The following is a 19,357-nucleotide window of genomic DNA, read 5'->3' as shown; positions in this document are numbered from 1 at the left end:
TAGGTTTTAGACATAATTAACTTTATTAATTAATTTGTAAGATATTGGATATTTTGGTTTTAGTTTTAATACCTAGGAAAAAACTACTAGTTTGGATTAGCCCAAAGAGATGTCCAGATTCGTTGGGCCAGGTAAAAAATAACAACTGATAAGACAATTCTACCCTTAAATAAACTGTATTTGACAATTAAGCACAATGGCACATGAAGTAATTTTAGGGTTGTTGGATGTCCTTTTGGTAAAATTGGTGGCTTTGGTTTTATATTAATTAAGCAAAATTAATTATCTTTCTTCCAAATTAGTTAAGTTTTTTATGGCTTAAAACTAAAGAGCCCTAAATAAAATCACGTACACTGTACAGAACCACTTTCATAGCCCCCCTCTTCCTCTCTCTCCTCCTTTCCTAATCCTTAAACCTCCATTAATGAGACAACCAGTGAGAGAGAGAAAAATAATGAAAATAGAAGAAACTTACACATAGAGAAAGATAGTGGGAGAGTCGCTTTTTTTGTGTAGAAAAAAGAAAAAAAATAAATGTATAGAAATGCCCTGAGCTTAACAGGTGAACAGATATTTGCGAATTTATATGATATAACTCGTTAGTTTAATATATAACTAACAGGTCAACACGATAACTTCTTGCTAATTCGCGTCGGATTAACGGATCGTGTGTAATATTGTCACGTCTAGTCTCTTCAATCTGTTGCTTGCTTCGCTTCAAAATCTCTCACAAACAAAACCCGCGACTTTTTTTCTTTCTTCCTTTCATAATTTTTTTCAAAAAAATTTCCCACAGCACAACGCTTCGGAAGCCTATTGTCGTTTCAAAACCAAAACCTCAGACTTCTCAACGCCTCCATCTCTGCCGACAAAGGAGTTCCTCATTATCACGCTGTTGGGTGGCCTGTTTCTGGTAAGTTTCTCAAAGACTTGAACTTTTTTCGTTTTTGAAATCATGGGGGTTGAATTCCTAATTTTTCTTTACATTGCTTGATTTTTGTGGCTTGTTGGGTAGTTGAAGTGACCAAAGATTTTTTCTTTGCTGGTGGGTTTTGGGTTTTAGGTTTTGAGTTAAGCTCTTCCAAGTTTCGTAGTTTCTCTGGGTTTGATTTGGGTTTTTTATTTATTATTTATAATAATAATAATTAATTATTATTATTTTTCCAGATAGTTGCGCGTGAAAAGCATTAAATTATCCGAATATAGCGAAGGGAGGGTTAAAGATATTTGCTTTCCATTTTTGGCAAAAAGGTACCAACACCTCGGCTCTCTTTTCGCTTTATTCTTCAGCTTAGGTTGAGCTTGACGATTCTTCCAGTTTTGACTTCCTCTAAGGTGTACTGCGTCAGAGAATTGAACCCTCCGGGCTTCGCCATCTATTGTGGAAACTGCTTTTTCGGAGCCAAATCAGGTCACCTATGCATTAATTTAATTGGAGCATTGTTACCTTCTTTTTTTCTTCTTTTTTTCAGTTTTAATTTTATGCTCTGCTTGGATGCCGATAAATGAAGGAAAAGAAATGTTGTTGCTGGTTTTAGTCTGTTGGTATTCTAGGAAGTGAAAGCTTATTAATCCAATTATTTGTTATTATATGTTGGGCTACTTTTGTTGCATGTTCTTAGAAGATGAACTGGACATCACTAGGGATAATACATATTATTTATCAAAGGTCCTGTAACATTAGTAAATTGTTTTTTTAAATGTGTTTTTAAACAATTCAATTTATAAATGTTTTGGTAGATGATTCATTTATTAGTGTCTGTAATTAAGTAGCAAATTGCTGATTGCCAGTATGTGTAACTTATGTATTTTAATCTGGTTTTCTTATTCAGAAGCTGTTTCATTCAAGGTTGATGGATTGCTGCTTGAATTTCACTTCAGAATGACTGCAGCTTAATTAGATTTATAGTTTATAGTTTTATGGCTCTGATAGTTTATTTGTGTTTCTGGATGTAGGTACTTGCACATGTTTCCTCACTGAACAAATTCCTTTAGAAGGTGTCAGTCTAGAGTTGTGCGTGAAAATGGGGTTTCAGACACGACCCATGAGTAGAAATTTCAGCCAAGATGAAGCGGAAGATGATATTGCTAGCATTTCGCATTTGATTTCGACGCTGAGATCAGCATTTCTGACTTCTGATTTCAACCATGTAGAAGAAAAATTAATAGCCAGAGAAACTAAACTAAAGAGGGAGATTATTAAGCTGAAGAGTGAGAATGAAGTGCTGGAGGAAAAACACCAATTTGATAGGTTGGAAAAGCTTTACCTTGAGGAAGAGCGAAATGCAGCAAATGAGAGATACGAGAAGCTACTGGAGGTGGTGATGAGGGGAGTGGGATCCGATGATAAAGTTACAATGTTGGAGCTCAGGAGGAAGAACGATGAGTTGGAGAGTGAAAAGAAGAAGCTTGAGGCGTTGCTTCATAGTAATTTTACAAGATGGGAGAACAACATTTCAAGGTTAGAGAAGGATACAGAGGAATTGATGAATGAAAGGCGTATGGGTTCAAGAAAAATGAGAGGAAGAAGAGGAAATTGTGGAATGATTGTTGATGGTAAAAAGGACAATTGTGGTGTAACCCGTTCCCCTGTCATAGATTTAGAGAATGTGGATGAGTTGAATGAAAATGGAAGCGTGGCAGCTAGCGCACCAGTCTCTCCTTTGAGTGATCATTCGCATTCTAAAGGCAATGGACATCAGCAAAATTCAGGTATCAGAGAACTCTATGATATGTCATTTTAATCCATTCTAATTGCTAGCTGTTGGTTAACTGAATTTACTGTTTGAGTTTTGTTAGGCTTTATGAAGTATACACAGTGTGTATGAACTTTGAAGTAACTTGGTTAATTGCTAGTACTGTTATAGATATTACAACTTTGTTGTCATTAAAATAATTGTGATTACTCTTTAAAGGAACATCATAAATGTAGTTCAACAATGATAATAGGTGTATATGATTATTCTTAGGGCCAATTCCCACATGTTTTGCTAAATATGCAACGAATTATATTTGTCATCTTCAAAGTTTCCTGGAACCTTGTTGCCAATGTCTCTGCGATGCCTAACATAAATCTTCCATGCCAGGTGCTCGCAAATTTTCATCCGGAGGCGCTGGTATTGTTGTCTCTAGTGATGATGATTGTGCACCCAGAGAAAATTCAGGTTTGTCTGGGGTACAAAAGAAACCAAAGTTTCTCAAAAGAAAATGTGCTTCATCTCTGAGCAGTGGTGTTAAGGAGAATGGTGACGACAATTTTGACGAGATGGAGCAACACTCTAAGTTAAACCTTGAACCCTTTGGTTCTAAGGTGAATCACTGCTCAGAAGCAGTTGTTACTTCCACTACTAATGACCCATCAAGTCGTGATCCAGTGAACTTAAGACAAGCTGAAGAAGAAATAGAGCCAGAACAGAAGTTATTGGAATTTATTAGGCCTCTTGCGGAGGCGAGGGTTGATTGTGATAGTGGCAGTTCTAGTTCCAGTTCTTCTGATTCTGAGGATGGCAATAGACGTCAGTTTTTATACTCTTATGCGATGCAAAAGGTCAAAGAAAGAAAGGTAAATAAAGAATGACACATGTTGTGACTTGATGCATTTGAGAAAAATCCTGAAAGTGGGACAAATGCTGTTTCTGCTCTTGGCTCGCAATAGACGTCATTTAAGTTGCATGCCATTAAATGTTCTGGTCATTTATTCTGTTTTATGCTTCTTCTTTGTGTGTGTATGTGCTGCTATACTCCAAATGAATATCCTTATGCATTTAACATTCCTTAGTTACTTGAGCTGTACGATACAAATTTGTGAGTACCAGTGGATGCTAAACCAAAGGAAGCGAAGGTAGCAATTGGCTTACAACACACTTGAACATATACAGCGTATTAAATAATATTTACTTTCTAAATGAACTGTAATATTTTTTCACAATTACTTTTGCTTCTGGATTTAAGTTTGTATCCAGATCCTGGAATACATTTACCTGCATCTGTATTCTTTTTGTTACAAAAGCATAAAATCATTGAGCTATTCAGCAATAAAAAGTGGGGTATTTTAGGGAGAGGTTCCTTTTATACCCGTTCCCTGTTGATGCCTCAGGTTTTAAGCTTTTCCCAAATCCCAGGAAATTTGTCATCAATGAGGTTCAACCCCATTGTTTCCAACAAGAGAAATTTTAATGTATGTGTGGGACATATTTATTTTGAGTGATCAACTACTATTTTGAAATTTCTCATGTTTTGTATTGTAGATAGTTGAGTGGTAATCTTTGATCAGCCATTTGTACTTGTTCTTACTGCTGTTAGTATAATTTGGTTTTGCACATATGCTTCAGGAATACTTTTCAAGAGATTCTTGTATCTGAGGATCCATATGGGAGGCTAAAAAGGAACTGTCAAGGAGATGTAGGTGTATGCTGGAGAACTTCTTTGTGACTGCAAGAGACCTATCAGTGGTACTTTGAGCACTTTTTTGAGATATGCTATATGCTTGACAGAATTTGATCTGAGCCCTTTACTTTTGCTATATTGTACGTATGAACTTATAATTTCGACGGGAGCAATACAAACCCGAGTAGTAGACAGTTTTCGTATTGGGCTGGTCAGTGAAATGGTGTAGTGACAATCTGTTTACTAATGTGAATTTGCAGCTATGGTTGCTCTAGTTTCTATTTATATATCTCTTGCTTCTTTTTTGGGTCAATTATATATCCCATGCTTTGCTTTGTAGTTATGAACCATTCAAACATGCAGCACACCGTTGCAAATTGCAAATTGTCTGCAGGGTCCCTACTTCCAAATGTGGGCCCAACCACAGCTAAATAATACCGATGGAATTGAGCCTTTTGCACAAGTGATAAAATCGTGACGGGCCACGTGATAAAATCGTGATCACCTGTTGATTTGCACGTGCAGCAGCCCATTTCTTGGACTTGTACATACGTGCACCTTGGAGCGCCACTTCTTCTTCTTAGTTTAAATTTATCTTCTTTTTTTTTAAATAAATGTTTATAGCTAATAGTTTGAATTTATCTTAAAAATGAATAAAAACAACAAAAATTGGCCACCCACCCCCCTTTAAAATGACAAAATTCTATATGTTTTTATTGCTTTTGATAATGACAAAGTCTATAAGTTAGCTTTAGTTGGTTCAATTATTTATCAACGTGGACCATCTTATCAAATGAAAATGATACTGTCTACCTTAATTTTGGGCTAATTTGTGATGATTATTGGCCAATTTTAATTTATTTTTATTCAACTTTAAACAGGCCTTATCCCCATATTACCTTTACATCCAACCGACGAACCTATTATAATTTTTTAATGGCACTTTCAAAAAAAGGCACCTCTATTTCAAAAAAAGGGATTTGTAAAAATATTTGGAAAAGAAAGCTTCTTCAGAAAGAATTTTCATTAAGAATTAAGAATTAGTTAAGGAGTTCTAATCTCCGCTATCCATTAGATATGTCAGTGAGTTATCTCACAGCTGAACTTCTTGATCCTTAATCAATTCTTAACAAAAACATCTTTAATGTTTTTCTATGAACAAAACAAAACAAAACAAGGATTTGTTCTAACACTTTTTTTTTTTTGCTGATATTTATTCTACCAAAATTTTAGGTCATATTTATTCTAACACGTTGAAAACATGTGTTGTTAATAGAAAGGAAACAAACTAACCATATTAACGCGAATTAATAATTTAACACGAAACCATTTAGTGTTAAAGTGAAACAACCCTCATACTTTACTTGACTGATTTATTGAAATTATGGTTTGTTTGTCCAAAAATGACAAAATCAATTCCAATATTTCCAATCGAAACACATGCAATAAATTAGAAGAGCAAATATATAATTTTTACCCCTAATATGCATCCATCTATTTATCTTATATTATTGATTTGAGAGAATCTCCAACAAAAAGAATCTTCAAATTTAACACATGTTCAATAATTACACATGACTAATAAGTGTAGATACATAATTACACATGAAATTATGGCTCGGTTTAGTCTTGCTCTTTTCGTTTGACTATTGTATCGGCTCACTGAATGACACATTTAAAATTTAAATGTTCGAAAGAACGCGCCCATATTCTAAGCCGCCTATTTAATCATCTCTATTTTTAAAGAATAAAATAAAATTAATTTTGAGTTATATGAAAGTATAAAAGCCTTTTGCTATATATATATTCACATCCATTGAGATCCATGAAAATCATGAAAGCTAAAAACATCAATGAAAGGATTACATTATTAAGCAAAAAGAATCATAATTTTTAAAATATATATATATATATATATATTTCATTTTCTTTTTAACTACTCACATATACCGTGGCCCAAACATGCGGCTGGATTCGTTGTTGCTTCAGATATCGGAACCGTTCTGTGCCGTTACTTTTAATAAAAAGAATAATTATCATAAAAACAAACAAACAAACAAATAAAAATAAATCAATCAATCTGCTGGATATTGCTGGCTGTTCCTTTTCCGCGTTCCAATTCAGAAAATCACCAAACCGAAAAAAAATATAGAAGAAAATTAACAGAAGAAAATTTCCTCACTGAATTTTCAAAGAAAAAAAAGATAATACAGAGACTGAGAAAATTATCTGAAAATAGCGACGGGAGGTTAAAGATATTTGCTTTCCATTTTCTGGCAAAAAGATACCAACACCTCGGCTCTCTTTTCACTTTATTCTTCAGCTTTGGCTTCTCTTAGGGTTTTTGAGCTTGACGATTCTTCCAGTTTTGACTTCCTCTGAGACTTACTGCGTCAGAGAATTGAACCCTCCGGGTTTCGCCGTCTGGTGTGGAAACTGCTTTTTTCGGAGCTAATTCAGGTCAGCTATGCATTAATTGGAGGATTGTTAGTTTTTTTTTTTTTTTTCAGTTTTGATTTTAGGTTCTGCTTGGATGCCGAGTAAATGAAGGAAAAGAAATGTTGTTGCTGGTTTTAGTCTGCTGGTATTCTAGGAAGTGAAAGCTTATTAGTCCAATTATTTGTTATTACTTGTTGGGCTACTGTGGTTGCATATTCGTAGCAGATGAACTGGACATCACTAGGGATAATACTTATCAGTTATCAAAGGTCCTGTAATATTAGCAAATTGTTTTTTTAAACAATTCATTTTATAAATGTTTTGGTAGATGAGTCATTTATTAGTGTCTGTAATTAAGTAGCATTTTAATCTGGTTTCTTATTCAGAAGATGTTTCAAGGTTGATGAATTGCTGCTTGAATTTCACTTCAGAATGACTGCAGCTTAATTATATTTATAGTTTATAATTTTATGGCTCTGATAGTCTTATAGTCTTACAAGTGTTTCTGGATGTAGGTACGTACTTGCACGTGGTTCCTCACTGAACAAATTCCTTTATAGAGCGTCATCTAGAGTTGGTTGAATGAAATCAGTATAGGCAGCATGGATGATCTAGTGGCTGAGGAAGTGACCTCATCAGATCCAGCAGAGGGTGCACAGCTCCAAAGGAAAGAAAATGAGTTTTCACTGAAACCCGAAAACAACACATTAGAATGCCAAGAGATGCGTATACCAGGTGAGGACAATTATTCCCCAAGCTCACGTCAGGAGTTTTTGGAGATGTTTGACAGTCATAGTGTAGATAGGAATATGTGCCATGTGAATGGATTAGAACACCAATATAATAGTCTAGGCTTTATGGAAGATGCTGGTTTCACTGTGGAAGAGTTAACCGTGAGAAATTGCAATAATCCAAACTTAGCTATTCTTGATACATCAAACAATCAAGGAAAGATGCAAGCTAGGCAGAACTCGTGGCAACATTTATATCAGCTAGCAAGTGGATCAGGAAGTGGGAGTTCGCGGGTCAATACTGCATTCAGGGATAATGGGCAGGTAATGCCCAATGGCTTGGAGAACGGGAGGTCCACATCTTTCCCTGAGTTTTTGACTCAGAAGGCATTTAGTGACAATCACTATGAAGTTGTGGAAGAATTGACAAATACTGGAAATAGAGGGGTTTCAGGCAATACTTACACAGGTATCCGGACAAAAATCCTATCTAAATCAGGCTTCTCTGAGTTTTTTGTTAAAAATACATTGAAGGGTAAGGGTGTCATTTGCAAAGGTCCATACCATGCGAGCTGTCATGTTGAACCTAGAAACCTGAATATAGCAAATGTGGTTGATGGTTCTATGTCAGCTTCTTTGGGTGGTGGTTCTATGGCAGCTTCTGATCCAATACTGAGTCTGGATGCCAATATTTTTATGCCTTCTTCCAATGGTGAGAATGTTGGGCCCAGGCCTTGTGGCTCTGATCATGATGGTATCAGTTTGAGAGAATGGCTGAAAACTGAACGTCCTAAAGCAAATAAAGTTGAATGCATGTATATATTTAGACAGATAGTGGATCTGGTGGATCACTTCCATTCTCAAGGAGTTGCTTTGCATGGATTGCGGCCTTTTTTCTTCCAGTTGTTGCCTTCAAATCAGGTCAAGTATGTCGGCTTACTAGTCCAAAAGGAGATGTCAGCGAGTATAATGGATGAAGATATTTCTCATTCAGAAAATAGTTCGATTAGAAAAAGGTTAGTTGAGCAGGAGTTTTCATCTGTTAGTTTATCTGCAAAGAAGCAAAAGATCAGTCAGAACACTAGATTGCAATGGCCTCAGTTCCCGACCACTTCCTACGTCAAACGCAAAACTATGAATACCAGCCGCATCAACATCACTGGTCTGCAGAACAGAAGTGATGCATTTGATGAACGTAACCCAGATCCAAAGCATGGGACACGTATCAAGTCCAGCAGTCCTCATATGCGTAATGCAGCTCAACAGTTGACTTCAATAAGTGATCATTTGGAAGAGAAGTGGTATATTAGTCCGGAGGAACTCAGTGAGGGGAGCTGCACAGTTTTATCAAATATCTACAATCTGGGTGTTCTTCTTTTTGAGGTGCAAATTGAATAATTTTGTTGCTGCACTTGACACATGATATTGCTTCACCAAATTGAATGAAAAGTCTAATGGATTAATTTGGGTATTCGTTTCAGTTACTTGCTCATTTTGACTCAAATAGCGCCCTTGCTGCAGCAATGTCCAACCTGCGCCATAGAATTCTTCCCCCAAATTTTCTGTCAGAAAATGCTAAGGAGGCTGGATTTTGTCTTTGGCTACTTCATCCAGATCCATCATCACGCCCAACAACAAGGTAGTGCTGAACCCTTGTCATGTTATTTTATAACATTTTTATTCACATCAACTACATGGATTTTGTATCCATGACTGTGAAGGTGTGTATTTTCTGGTAAATAATATTGAAGGATGTAATATTGGAAAGGAATTATATTCTGAATATTTATGCCATAAAAATAATCTTGTATATAGCAGTTGATAGAACTGTAAGTTATAGTGTCAAGGATCTCCCAAATAGGTGTTATATATATGCATAAACAATAAATATATAGAAACACAAAATGCAATTGAATTGTGCAGTTGAAGAAAATGGGATGACCTTTTATATGATGTGAAACTCGAATCCAAAAATCTTAAGCCCATATCCTGTTCTAGGGCTACTGTTATAATTACTTATTTAATGGTACTTTGAATAGCAATTGAAATTTACCTTGGTTCATGGATCTTTTAGGAAATTTCTCATAGGTTGATGGAGACTTCTGAATCTTGGAAATTGAATTTTATTCCTTTTTAAAAAGAAATAATATTCATGCATGAAGGGGTTGAAGCTTTGTGTGTGAACCTCATGATCCTCCAGGTTTTTTTTTTGGGCAACGATCCTCCAGGCTTCTTGTGGATATATAAGTGATTAGAGTTTGATGTTTTATTATTCACTCTCTCAATACCCTACTGGAGTGCACTATGGCTCCTTGGTTGAATATTTGATGGAAGTGTTCTAAATTATGCCATTGCTTTTCTCCCACCCAAAAAAAAAAATAAAAAAAAAAAATCAGAATTCTAACCTCAATTTGTACTTACTATACTATTCTGACTTCTTACTTTATGATCATTGGTGATGCCAGGGAAATTCTACAATCTGAAGTAGTTAATGGGCTACAGGAGGTTTGTGTAGAAGAATTGTCATCTTCTGTGGACCAAGAGGATGCAGAATTGGAGTTATTATTGCATTTCCTTACATCAATGAAAGAAAAGAAGCAGAAGGCTGCCACCAAGTTGATGGAAACCATTCGGTTCCTAGAAGCTGATGTTGAAGAAGTTGAGAGGAGGCACTGTTCAAGAAAACCCCTGATTGATCGTTGCTTGTACAATGAATCCCTGAATGTAAGGAAAAATACGTTGGTTCTTGAAGAAGATTCAAGGTCAGAGGGGCTTTCTCCAATATCTTCTGTTCCTAGTTCAAATGATTCGAGGTTGATGAGGAATATCGATCAGCTTGAGAGTGCTTACTTCTCGATGAGATCAAGAATTCAGTATCCTGGGACTGATTCTACAACACGCACAGATAAAGATTTACTAAGAAATCGCAAGAATTGGTGTGTGGCAACGAAGGATGAAGAAAAGGAGACTGCCACTGATCGACTGGGAGCCATCTTCGATGGTTTGTGCAGGTATGCTCATTACAGTAAGTTTGAAGTACGTGGCATACTAAGAAATGGAGATTTCAACAGTTCCTCAAATGTAATTTGCTCTTTGAGTTTTGATCGGGATGAAGACTATTTTGCTGCTGCTGGGATCTCAAAGAAAATTAAGATTTTTGAGTTTAATGCTTTCTTCAACGATTCTGTTGATATTCATTATCCGGCGATTGAGATGTCAAACAAATCAAAGATCAGCTGTGTTTGCTGGAACAACTATATCAAAAACTATCTGGCTTCAACTGATTATGATGGGATAGTCAAGGTATGTATATCTTGTGCTACTCAGAGTTGTCTATTTTGCTGGAAAAAAATACTTCTGTCTGAATATTGACCTGACAGCCTCTGCAAGTTCATCCTTTTGATATGTTTCACAGAAATAGTCCAATAGAGATGTATGACTGTTTAGGGTGTATGCTTTCTGTTTTATTTTTTATCATGCATTCATGCTTGGCTCATTTTTCCCTAATATATTAGCTTGCCCCTGGCTATTTCTTGCCCTGATTCTTTAATGATTTCTTGCATTGCACATGACATAATTTTTTTTATATGGAAATCCAGTTATGGGATGCCAGCACTGGTCAAGAATTTTCTCAATACAATGAGCATGAACGGAGGGCTTGGTCTGTAGACTTTTCTCAAGTTTATCCGACAAAATTAGCCAGTGGAAGTGATGATGGTTCTGTGAAACTATGGAGCATTAATGAGGCACTCTCTCTCTCTCTCTCTCTCTCTCTCTCTCTCTCTCTCTCTCTCTCTCTCTCTCTCTCTCTCTTATATGTATTTATTGTGCATAATAATATATCAAGATAAGTGCTTCATGATACGAGAATTTTAGTTGAAGAAGGAATTGTTCTTTGTTGTCTGTTAGTTTTACTGTCCCAATGCCTTTGTAATTCATGAAATGATTTGACTTCTTTAGAAAATTAACGTCAAAGTAAGATGCTGTCTATCATTTTTCTGTTAGTTAGGCATCAAATCTACCATTTTGAGAAACTCTTGTTTGGTTTTTATGATTCTTATTTAAATGAAACTTATGTTTGCTACTGATGTACAAATGTTGCTGATTGAACTAGTAGTTGGGTGTCCTTGTGATGGTCCCTAATGCAGATGCTATGAATTTTTTTTTAATAGATATATGTCAATTTGGGATTTCACATTTTGTGTTCATTTTGGAATTTAAATATGTAGGGCTTGCTTAAATTTTAATTGGGAACTACTAGGGTTTGTTTTTCTTTACTATCAGGTTTCCTTCTTAGCTTTATTTTGTTACTGTGATTGCCAATAACAGTAAGAGCTTATTTTTATTATAGACAGCGCAAACCCAGTAAGGGAGGGAATAAAGCTAATATAATATGAAAACCCTAGTAAGGGGAAAACAAGCCCTAATAGTTAAAGAAATCCCAATCAAAATTAACCAAGCCCTGCATAATATAAAAATTCCAAAATTAAAATAAAATATGAAATGTTAAATTGACATAAATAAACCATAATAAAGTGTCTCAGTATGATCTGCATCAATCCCTGAATGCTGATGGGGCTTTTGATGCTCAAAACACAATCCCTGTAAAGAAATTGTGGCCAAATGATGCCTGACATATCTTTCTTTCATTTCGGCTCTTCTTCATCCTAGCACTGATTACTGCTTAAGATATTGTGAGATTCTTCTGAAACCCCTTTTTTCGTTTTCTTTTCAGAAAAAATGTTTAGGAACCATCAAGAACATTGCAAATGCGAATGTATGTTGTGTGCAGTTCTCTGCCCACTCAACTCATTTACTGTCCTTTGGATCTGCGGACTTCAGAACCTATTGCTATGATCTTCGAAATACTAAGATTCCGTGGTGTGTACTGGCTGGCCATGAGAAAGCTGTAAGCTATGTAAAATTTTTGGACTCTGAGACCCTTGTTTCTGCATCAACTGACAACACATTAAAGCTATGGGATCTTAACAAAAGCAGTATAAATGGTCCATCCACCAATGCTTGCAGCTTAACCCTTGGGGGTCATACCAATGAGAAGGTTGGCCACCCCACTAATTTTTTTATTGGTTCTGTATACTAGAATCTATTTCTATTTCTGTCTTGATTTTGAGATCTAGCTAATACTTGCTTTAACTACATCGTAACTATCTAACCAAGTTTTTTTGTTTTGGGGTCTTTCTCTCGGTTGGTTCACTTCACACTTTGGATGCTTACTCCCTCCTCAGAACTTTGTAGGTTTGTCCGTTTCAGATGGTTACATAGCTTGTGGTTCAGAAACAAATGAGGTATACATTTAATTTCCATGCTATGTGGTTCATTATTTATAAAATGAAAAATGAATGGACTTCTAATTGAATTAAAATGAAGTTTTGAACAAAAAAAGGTAAAAAGGAAGTACTGAATTTCTAGACAGTGCTTATGTGGGATTTGCAGTTTAATCAAAATATAAATTAGCTTCTTTAACTTTTGGAGTTGATATCTCATATCCTGTTCCAGGTTTATGCTTACTATAGATCTCTGCCTATGCCAATCACTTCACACAAGTTTGGCTCTATAGATCGTATTTCTGGAACTGAGACTGATGATGATAATGGACAATTTGTTTCGAGTGTCTGCTGGAGAGGGAAATCAGACATGGTTGTTGCTGCCAATTCAAGTGGGTGTATAAAAGTGTTGCAGATTATTTAAGGAAAAGGTAACCCCCTTGACATCAATCAAGAAGTTATTATCCTTTTGAAACCTTCTTGATGGCTTGTTATTCCCTGAGTTTCTTCTGGGAGGCCTATTACAAAGCTGAAACTGTAAGTTCATATGGCAAAACTCCCGGAAATAAGTTTTCATGGAAAGACTATGAATCTTAGATTCTTAGTGTATCTCAGATTCTAGCCATCAACGTTTGATAGAGGGGCCGAACTTGACTAAATTACTCACGGTGAACATTTCAGCCCCAAAATATAGTATCTGAAGGACATCCATCTGGTTGTGAAAATATTTTGAATCTTCAAATCAGAATTTTGTGATACCAGCACAAGAACTGACCAACTTTTAACAGTGTCGTATTGCAATAAATAAAGGAGACTTGAGGATTTCTTTGTGATACTCGGCTTCGAAAATTTTAAATTGTGATAACCATAACCAATGTGAAATCCGGATGAGCGGTTTGAGGATGAAAATAGATTCTTGGAACAGCAGTGTCAAGCATAAGTGATTAAACTGGGGAGTAGAAGTCTGAGCTCCATCCCTAAGCTAAGCATTTATTCCTCAACAGTTTCAGTTTATGCCGGAATGATGTGACATAGATCATTTTCGGATCACATTAGCGGTCAACTAATTTGGTTAGAATGTATGTTCTTTATAGTATTATTCATTTCAAGTCCTATTCTTAAATGAAGGACTGTCATATAATATATGACCAAAGTGTTTGGTGAGAAAACAACTAAAAAGCATTTGTAACACTTTCAAAGAGGTTGATCCCTCTTGAGTGGTTTTCAGTATATATAGCGTAGTACATAGGGCCTCATGTTGTAAACTTTAGGAGATTAGGTTTTATATGAACATCGTTATTTTGGGAGACCACAGAATTGAATTGTATCTCATTTACGATTGCGCGATTTCTATGATATCTTGCAGTTTAAATTTTGATAAGAGGGCATGGATTATATTTCAGATTTATTTATTCATTGGCGAAAAATGTTGCCATTTTATCTTGCCTCTTGATATGCTCTGTTGTAGTTTGAATTAGAAATCACCTTATTTCTTCATATTATGCATAATTCTTCTGGACATAGCACTGTCTGATAATAACTGTGTGCTATATTTATACTTGCACGGTAAAATTAAAAGAATTTCCTTTTTTTTTTTCTTTAAAAAGAGAAGAAAAAAAAAAATCAAATAGAAGTACAGGGGTCAAGAAAGTATATACAGGCCATGCGAGAACATTGTATGAGAAGAAAAAAAAAAAAAAAAAGCAAAACTCTATACTATTATTATCTTCAAACCTATGTACCTATATATAAGAACTTGAAAGTTACACATGAAGCAGACAATGAAAATTCACTGTTTCTATGTCTTAAAACCAAACTAGCATTTTTGTTTAAGGGTAACAAAAACTGATCCATACTTGGTTGAATAATTTGTGGAACCTTTTACTGTGTGCTATTCTATTCAATGCCAGCAACTCTTTTGGTGTTGTGAGCAAAAGGCTAATGTATCTCCGAGTCCGAGACATGACCACACGGTCTGTGTCTGCCGCTTGCAGTACTCTTTGTACTCATAGGACTCGGTAGTGGACTGCTCCCATTGTTCATCTTCGTGCTGCTGCGACGACATGGTTTTAATGGCGTCGAAACTTTTGGTGGTGGAATTTTTGGTAATGGAAGTTTTGGTGGAGGAAGCCTTGGTGACGAAAGTCTTGGTGTCGAAAATCTTGGTGTTGCTGGTGATCTTGATGTCCCTGCATAACCAGATCAGCATTTTTCTAGTCAAGATTCGAATGGTAATTTAGAAAGCACAGAAGTGCTTAAAGTAATATGATGATCAATGTTTCTCATCAACGCAGAAAAGAGTTTAGGTGAAATTATTAGCTGACCTAAGCCTTTTCTAGCGCTCACTCCGGGGCGTTTCTTTGCAGTGAGAGTTTTCTTGGTTGGAGCTTCGGAACATACTGACCTCAAATCAAAAACAGACCTCAAATCAGAGCAAACAGACCTCGTATCACTTAATGGTACAAATGGATCTTCGACGACAGACATACTGTCATTTCTGCAATTTGGGGCTTCTTGCCTCCTCATCGAAGTTGTATCACTTACAGAATCCAGACTCTTAATCCTGACGAGGCCGGGCCTAGTCTTCTCCTTCTCCCCAAGTCTATAAGAAAACATTTGAAATGGAAGTTGTGATATTGAGGATAAATCAGCATACCCTGCTGCTGAACTATTCTTCAGGAACCATGTCTCTATCTCACAATAATCCATAGGAGGGGATTGCAGTATAGGCTGATCGTCGTCGGGGTTCAAGGTAAGAAAGTTCTTTATGTAGCGTAGAATTCGACAGATGGATGAGAAAGTCAGGCGCTGAGATGGGTCAGTATGCCAGCATCTCTTGGTTAAGTTGACAAGGTACTTTGGTGAAGGGAAAGGGAAGAGAGGCCTCCCTCCTGCTCTTATAGTGCGACTCATCTTGTCCCCTTGGAGATGTGAATCTTCAAAAGGAACCTTCCCAGTCAAGAGCTCAAAGCAAAGCATCGCAAAGCTGTATACGTCTGCTTTCTCTGTGTATTTGGTACGACGGTTATTCCCTGGTTGTTCTTGCTCAGCCAGGACTTCTGGGGCACACCAAATCAAAGGGTTGATCTCATTTTGCTGCTGTGAGTATCGTGAAGTAGGTTTGTGTACGGATGATAAACCAAAACCTGATACTTTTACTTGAAAATAACCTTCTGTGCAGCTCCTTGCCTTGAGAAAGACGTTACAAGGGTTCAACTCTCCATGGTAGATCTTCCTAGAGTGGAGATATTCCATGCCTCTTGCAATCTGAAGCATGATATCAACCACCACTGGGATTGAAAACAAAACCTGCCTTCTTGCACCACGGTTCTCCTTCATGTAGCAGCGCAGATCCTTGCTCATCAACTCCATAACAAGAAAGCACTCCTTCTTCTCCTCATCATAAAACCCACAAAGGTACTGCAGTACATGGGGGTGGGAAAGTGAGAGGAGAGTTGAAATCTCCGAGTTCAAAGGTTCAAGATCCCCGAAGAAGTGTCTCAAGGCAAAGTTTTTCCCCAACCACTGGATTTCCTTGTACTGGCTTCCCCCTCCTAACCGCTGCCTAATTTGGTAGTCCTTGGATGCTAATAAGATTGTGCTTGGAAACAGCTTCCCACTGAAATCTGACCCATGTAGCTTCTTCAGCAGCAAGTCTCCAAGCTGCTGCTCATTCCTTGTCGAACCAAGGGATCCTGAAATTTTGTTCTCCTTGAGCGTTTCAATAAGCCGCCATCTATCTTCCCTCCAAGCACTCTCCAACCTTTTGCAGATGGCCTTTGGGACCAAATACTGCTTCCCAAATCTCCATTGGAAAAGCTTGGGGTCATTCCACTCCCTATCATACTTCCTTGTGAGCAAAATCCTCTTCTTGTGCATCACATCCTGATCGAGTCCAGCAATCTCTCCAGCGTTCTCAATTGCCTCAATCACAGCCGCGTAGTAGCAGAACAAGTTATGAACATGAAATTCAACAGAGTCCTTGTTCTGATGGAGGAGGATTGTTTTGCTCCACCAATTACTGGCATCCATGCAGTGCCTAATGTAGAGCTCCCCTTCTTTGAAAACTGTGTGAAGCTCCCTCAACGGCTTCTCAAGAACTTTCCATTTGGTCTTTTTCTCTTCGAGCTTTAGGTTCAGCCTGATCTCCTCTCCAATTGTGTCAAAGGCCATACTGAATACATCATGCAACAATGAGCACTGACATTGATTGATCAGAGTCTCATCTTGTACCATCAACAGAGCCTTCATGCTTCCCACAACCTCTCCAATATGCCGGAATTGTTCCATTCCGGCCCCAGAAAACCGAAAATTTTCTCAACACAGTAGCTAATCAGATGTATAAATTCAGCAACAAGTCCAATCAAATGCTCAACAACTCAAGATGCTGTGCCAGAAAAAACAGAACAAAATAAGCAAAAACACAAAAATAAAAAGGGTTACATTTACTCATCAAGATTACAACTTTCCAACCATGCATCAAGACCCACATGCATGCCAAACTTGTTTCATATGAGGATTCTAAATATTATGATAATAGGGGTAAAATAAATGAAGAGATCATAAAATATTATGTACCTGGAGTAAAAAATCGAACTTTCTTGCTGTAGAATCCAAATGAGCTAGCTAGCATCCAAGCAAACACCAATTCACATTCAACTCTGTCCCCAACCCAAAAATCTGATCATCATCATCAAGCAACACCACCTATTTCCGATGGGTACCCCAAAGAAAGAGAAATTAATTAACAAAAACTGAAAATATTTGAACCTCAAGAAGAGAAAAACCAGAGCTGAACAAAGAAAACAGACCGGTCTGGTTCAGGTTCTAGTTCTGGTCCAGATTCAAAGTAATCCCTCCAAAAACCAGACGAAGAAGGTGGTCAATGAATCAATCTGAGCCGCCTGATCAGGCGGTTTTCTCATTAAAAACCAAACAAGAAATGAAAACCAAGCTAGAAAGAAAAAAGAAAAAAGAAAAAAACGGATTTTCCGAGGCGGCAGTTTGTCACGTTCTGTAACGAATATTAATTTTGGAAAAACTGAGACCCAAGAACAAGAAGAAGAAAGCAGTTTTTTTTATTGTTTTTTTAAATTAAAAAAAATTGGTTTGAAGAAAAGAAAAAACAAATTTTCAGGTTTTGGACGAGAAAGTGAGGCGTTGTTGAATTGAACAGGTCCGTTTTCTTTGGACCCTATTTATATTTGTTCCCGCGATTTTCGTCTTCCGTAGAGAAAACGAAAAACAACGTTTATTAATCAGGTCAAAATTAGTTGTCATTAGGTACCCCTGTGTGAATAAATTAAGCAACCTATCAGCTCATTGATGAAATACGTGAGCTATTAATTTAATTAGCTAAGCAAAATAAAAGAAATACATGACATTATTAGTAAATAAATATGAATGAAGGTTCCAATAAGTTCAAATGGTGATGAATATTCGACCGTACGTGATAATCATGATATACGATATAGAAGCCTAATGTATCGATAAATAACATCCACATGTTATCAATACAATATTAATTGTCTGTTTTTACTAAGAAACGAACATCTATAAAGCAGACATCAATTTTTATTCAAGAAAATAACTGTAATACTTTTCCTTCCACATCATGAATCTTCCGCATGTTCAAAAGATATCTTCAACATGTCATCTTCGTCAATTCCACATTTATTAAATTTATTTTTAATGAAAATTGATTAAATTTATGTCAAATATTTATTTGGATGAATTATTTATGCCAAATTACTTTGGATGTGGCAACTTGGCAAGGGGCTGCATGCAAGGGTGTTGTGTTGGTGTGCGCGGCACGTTATAAATTTTTAAATGTTTGAGTTTGACGTGATCCGACGGTCCACAAATGCTTAATTTAGTGGCCATAAATTAAGGCGGAAAATCATTATCATATATACATGGTAGCTTCGGTGCTACCAGTAAGCCAATGTGGATATGCCACGTAGACAACTAATTGTTGCTGGTTAGGTCAATGAAAGCACACGTCTGAGCCTGACGGTCTGAGGAGCTGTTGAAATGTTCTTACTATTATTTCAGTTGTTTTTTTAGATAGTTTTCAAACTTGATGATTAATTATGGTAATTACAGCTTTCTATTTGGGGGCTGTGGGCTGTAGCCTTCTCACATCGTTGCCTCCCCAGGGTGTCGATTGCAAAGATAAACGAGTGAAAGCCAACCTTCTTGCCTTCACTCACAGCTATAAATACCTTTTTGGTCAATTTATTTTTTATGAAAATTCAATTTGGTCACTAAGAATTTTTTTTAGCCAAAGTAGTTACCGTGTTTCCCAAATATAGGGACCAAAAATCCTATCCCACGTAGCAAGGCCCAACTAATATATCATGATTACAAGCAAGTGAAAACGTAGATTAGTTAGACCTTCCTCATACTAAAGAAGTGCAGAGCAAGGAAGGCATAACCCGATCAAACTCCCCACGATTATGGAATGGAGGACGGGATGCGTAAACCAAGGGGGTGGAGCCTTGGAGCGCTATAAAA

At 36.7% G+C, this 19,357-nt stretch overlaps 3 protein-coding genes across 7 annotated transcripts; 2 read left to right on the top strand and 1 right to left on the bottom strand.

Moving 5' to 3' along the window:
- The first annotated feature begins 369 nt into the window (after positions 1–369).
- Positions 370–4,699, top strand: LOC117628723. 4 transcript variants are annotated; one of them, XM_034361231.1, is made up of 6 exons: positions 370–913; positions 1,168–1,251; positions 1,336–1,411; positions 1,957–2,712; positions 3,087–3,562; positions 4,332–4,699. In XM_034361231.1, exons 4-6 carry the CDS (start codon positions 2,025–2,027, stop codon positions 4,359–4,361), a joined length of 1,194 nt encoding a protein of 397 aa, XP_034217122.1. In that variant the 5' UTR covers positions 370–913; positions 1,168–1,251; positions 1,336–1,411; positions 1,957–2,024; the 3' UTR covers positions 4,362–4,699. The 4 variants fall into 4 exon arrangements, with proteins under 4 accessions (XP_034217122.1, XP_034217121.1, XP_034217120.1 ...); XM_034361230.1 differs by having other exon boundaries at positions 1,319–1,411; XM_034361229.1 differs by lacking the exon at positions 1,168–1,251 and having other exon boundaries at positions 1,291–1,411.
- Positions 4,700–6,506: 1,807 nt separating this feature from the next.
- LOC117627680 (protein SPA1-RELATED 2-like) lies at positions 6,507–14,222 on the top strand. Of its 2 annotated transcripts, XM_034359876.1 has the most exons (8): positions 6,509–6,846; positions 7,341–8,939; positions 9,038–9,195; positions 10,022–10,859; positions 11,156–11,302; positions 12,292–12,615; positions 12,803–12,862; positions 13,074–14,222. In XM_034359876.1, the coding sequence occupies exons 2-8, from the start codon at positions 7,428–7,430 to the stop codon at positions 13,263–13,265; spliced, it is 3,231 nt and encodes a 1,076-aa protein (XP_034215767.1). In that variant the 5' UTR covers positions 6,509–6,846; positions 7,341–7,427; the 3' UTR covers positions 13,266–14,222. The 2 variants fall into 2 exon arrangements, with proteins under 2 accessions (XP_034215768.1, XP_034215767.1); XM_034359877.1 differs by lacking the exons at positions 12,803–12,862; positions 13,074–14,222 and having other exon boundaries at positions 6,507–6,846; positions 12,291–12,535.
- Positions 14,223–14,558: 336 nt separating this feature from the next.
- On the bottom strand, positions 14,559–17,959 carry LOC117629364 (mitogen-activated protein kinase kinase kinase 7-like). The gene is made up of 4 exons (XM_034361922.1): positions 17,653–17,959; positions 17,420–17,548; positions 15,166–17,228; positions 14,559–15,030 (listed from the first exon to the last, which is right to left on the bottom strand). The coding sequence occupies exons 3-4, from the start codon at positions 17,129–17,131 to the stop codon at positions 14,780–14,782; spliced, it is 2,217 nt and encodes a 738-aa protein (XP_034217813.1). The 5' UTR covers positions 17,132–17,228; positions 17,420–17,548; positions 17,653–17,959; the 3' UTR covers positions 14,559–14,779.
- Between the last annotated feature and the right edge of the window lie 1,398 nt (positions 17,960–19,357).

Source organism: Prunus dulcis, chromosome 5 (assembly GCF_902201215.1).
Source record: "Prunus dulcis chromosome 5, ALMONDv2, whole genome shotgun sequence".
Classification (NCBI taxonomy): domain Eukaryota; kingdom Viridiplantae; phylum Streptophyta; class Magnoliopsida; order Rosales; family Rosaceae; genus Prunus; species Prunus dulcis.
The sequence above is the reverse complement of the archived record's forward strand: the minus strand, read 5'-3'. Positions and strand labels throughout refer to the sequence as shown.

What these genes read in the sequence shown, in the direction of transcription:
- LOC117629364 (XM_034361922.1), bottom strand. Translation starts at nt 17,131, where the DNA reads ATGGAACAATTCCGGCATATTGGAGAGGTTGTGGGAAGCATGAAGGCT. An exon ending in GAGCGCTAGAAAAGGCTTAG is followed by an intron (nt 15,031 to 15,165) that starts GTCAGCTAATAA and finishes CTGGTTATGCAG; the next exon opens with GGACATCAAGATCACCAGCA.
- LOC117628723 (XM_034361229.1), top strand. Translation starts at nt 2,025, where the DNA reads ATGGGGTTTCAGACACGACCCATGAGTAGAAATTTCAGCCAAGATGAA. An exon ending in TGGACATCAGCAAAATTCAG is followed by an intron (nt 2,713 to 3,086) that starts GTATCAGAGAAC and finishes CTTCCATGCCAG; the next exon opens with GTGCTCGCAAATTTTCATCC. An exon ending in AAAAGGTCAAAGAAAGAAAG is followed by an intron (nt 3,563 to 4,331) that starts GTAAATAAAGAA and finishes CATATGCTTCAG; the next exon opens with GAATACTTTTCAAGAGATTC.
- LOC117627680 (XM_034359876.1), top strand. Translation starts at nt 7,428, where the DNA reads ATGGATGATCTAGTGGCTGAGGAAGTGACCTCATCAGATCCAGCAGAG. An exon ending in TGGGTGTTCTTCTTTTTGAG is followed by an intron (nt 8,940 to 9,037) that starts GTGCAAATTGAA and finishes TATTCGTTTCAG; the next exon opens with TTACTTGCTCATTTTGACTC. An exon ending in GGGGTCATACCAATGAGAAG is followed by an intron (nt 12,616 to 12,802) that starts GTTGGCCACCCC and finishes CTCCCTCCTCAG; the next exon opens with AACTTTGTAGGTTTGTCCGT.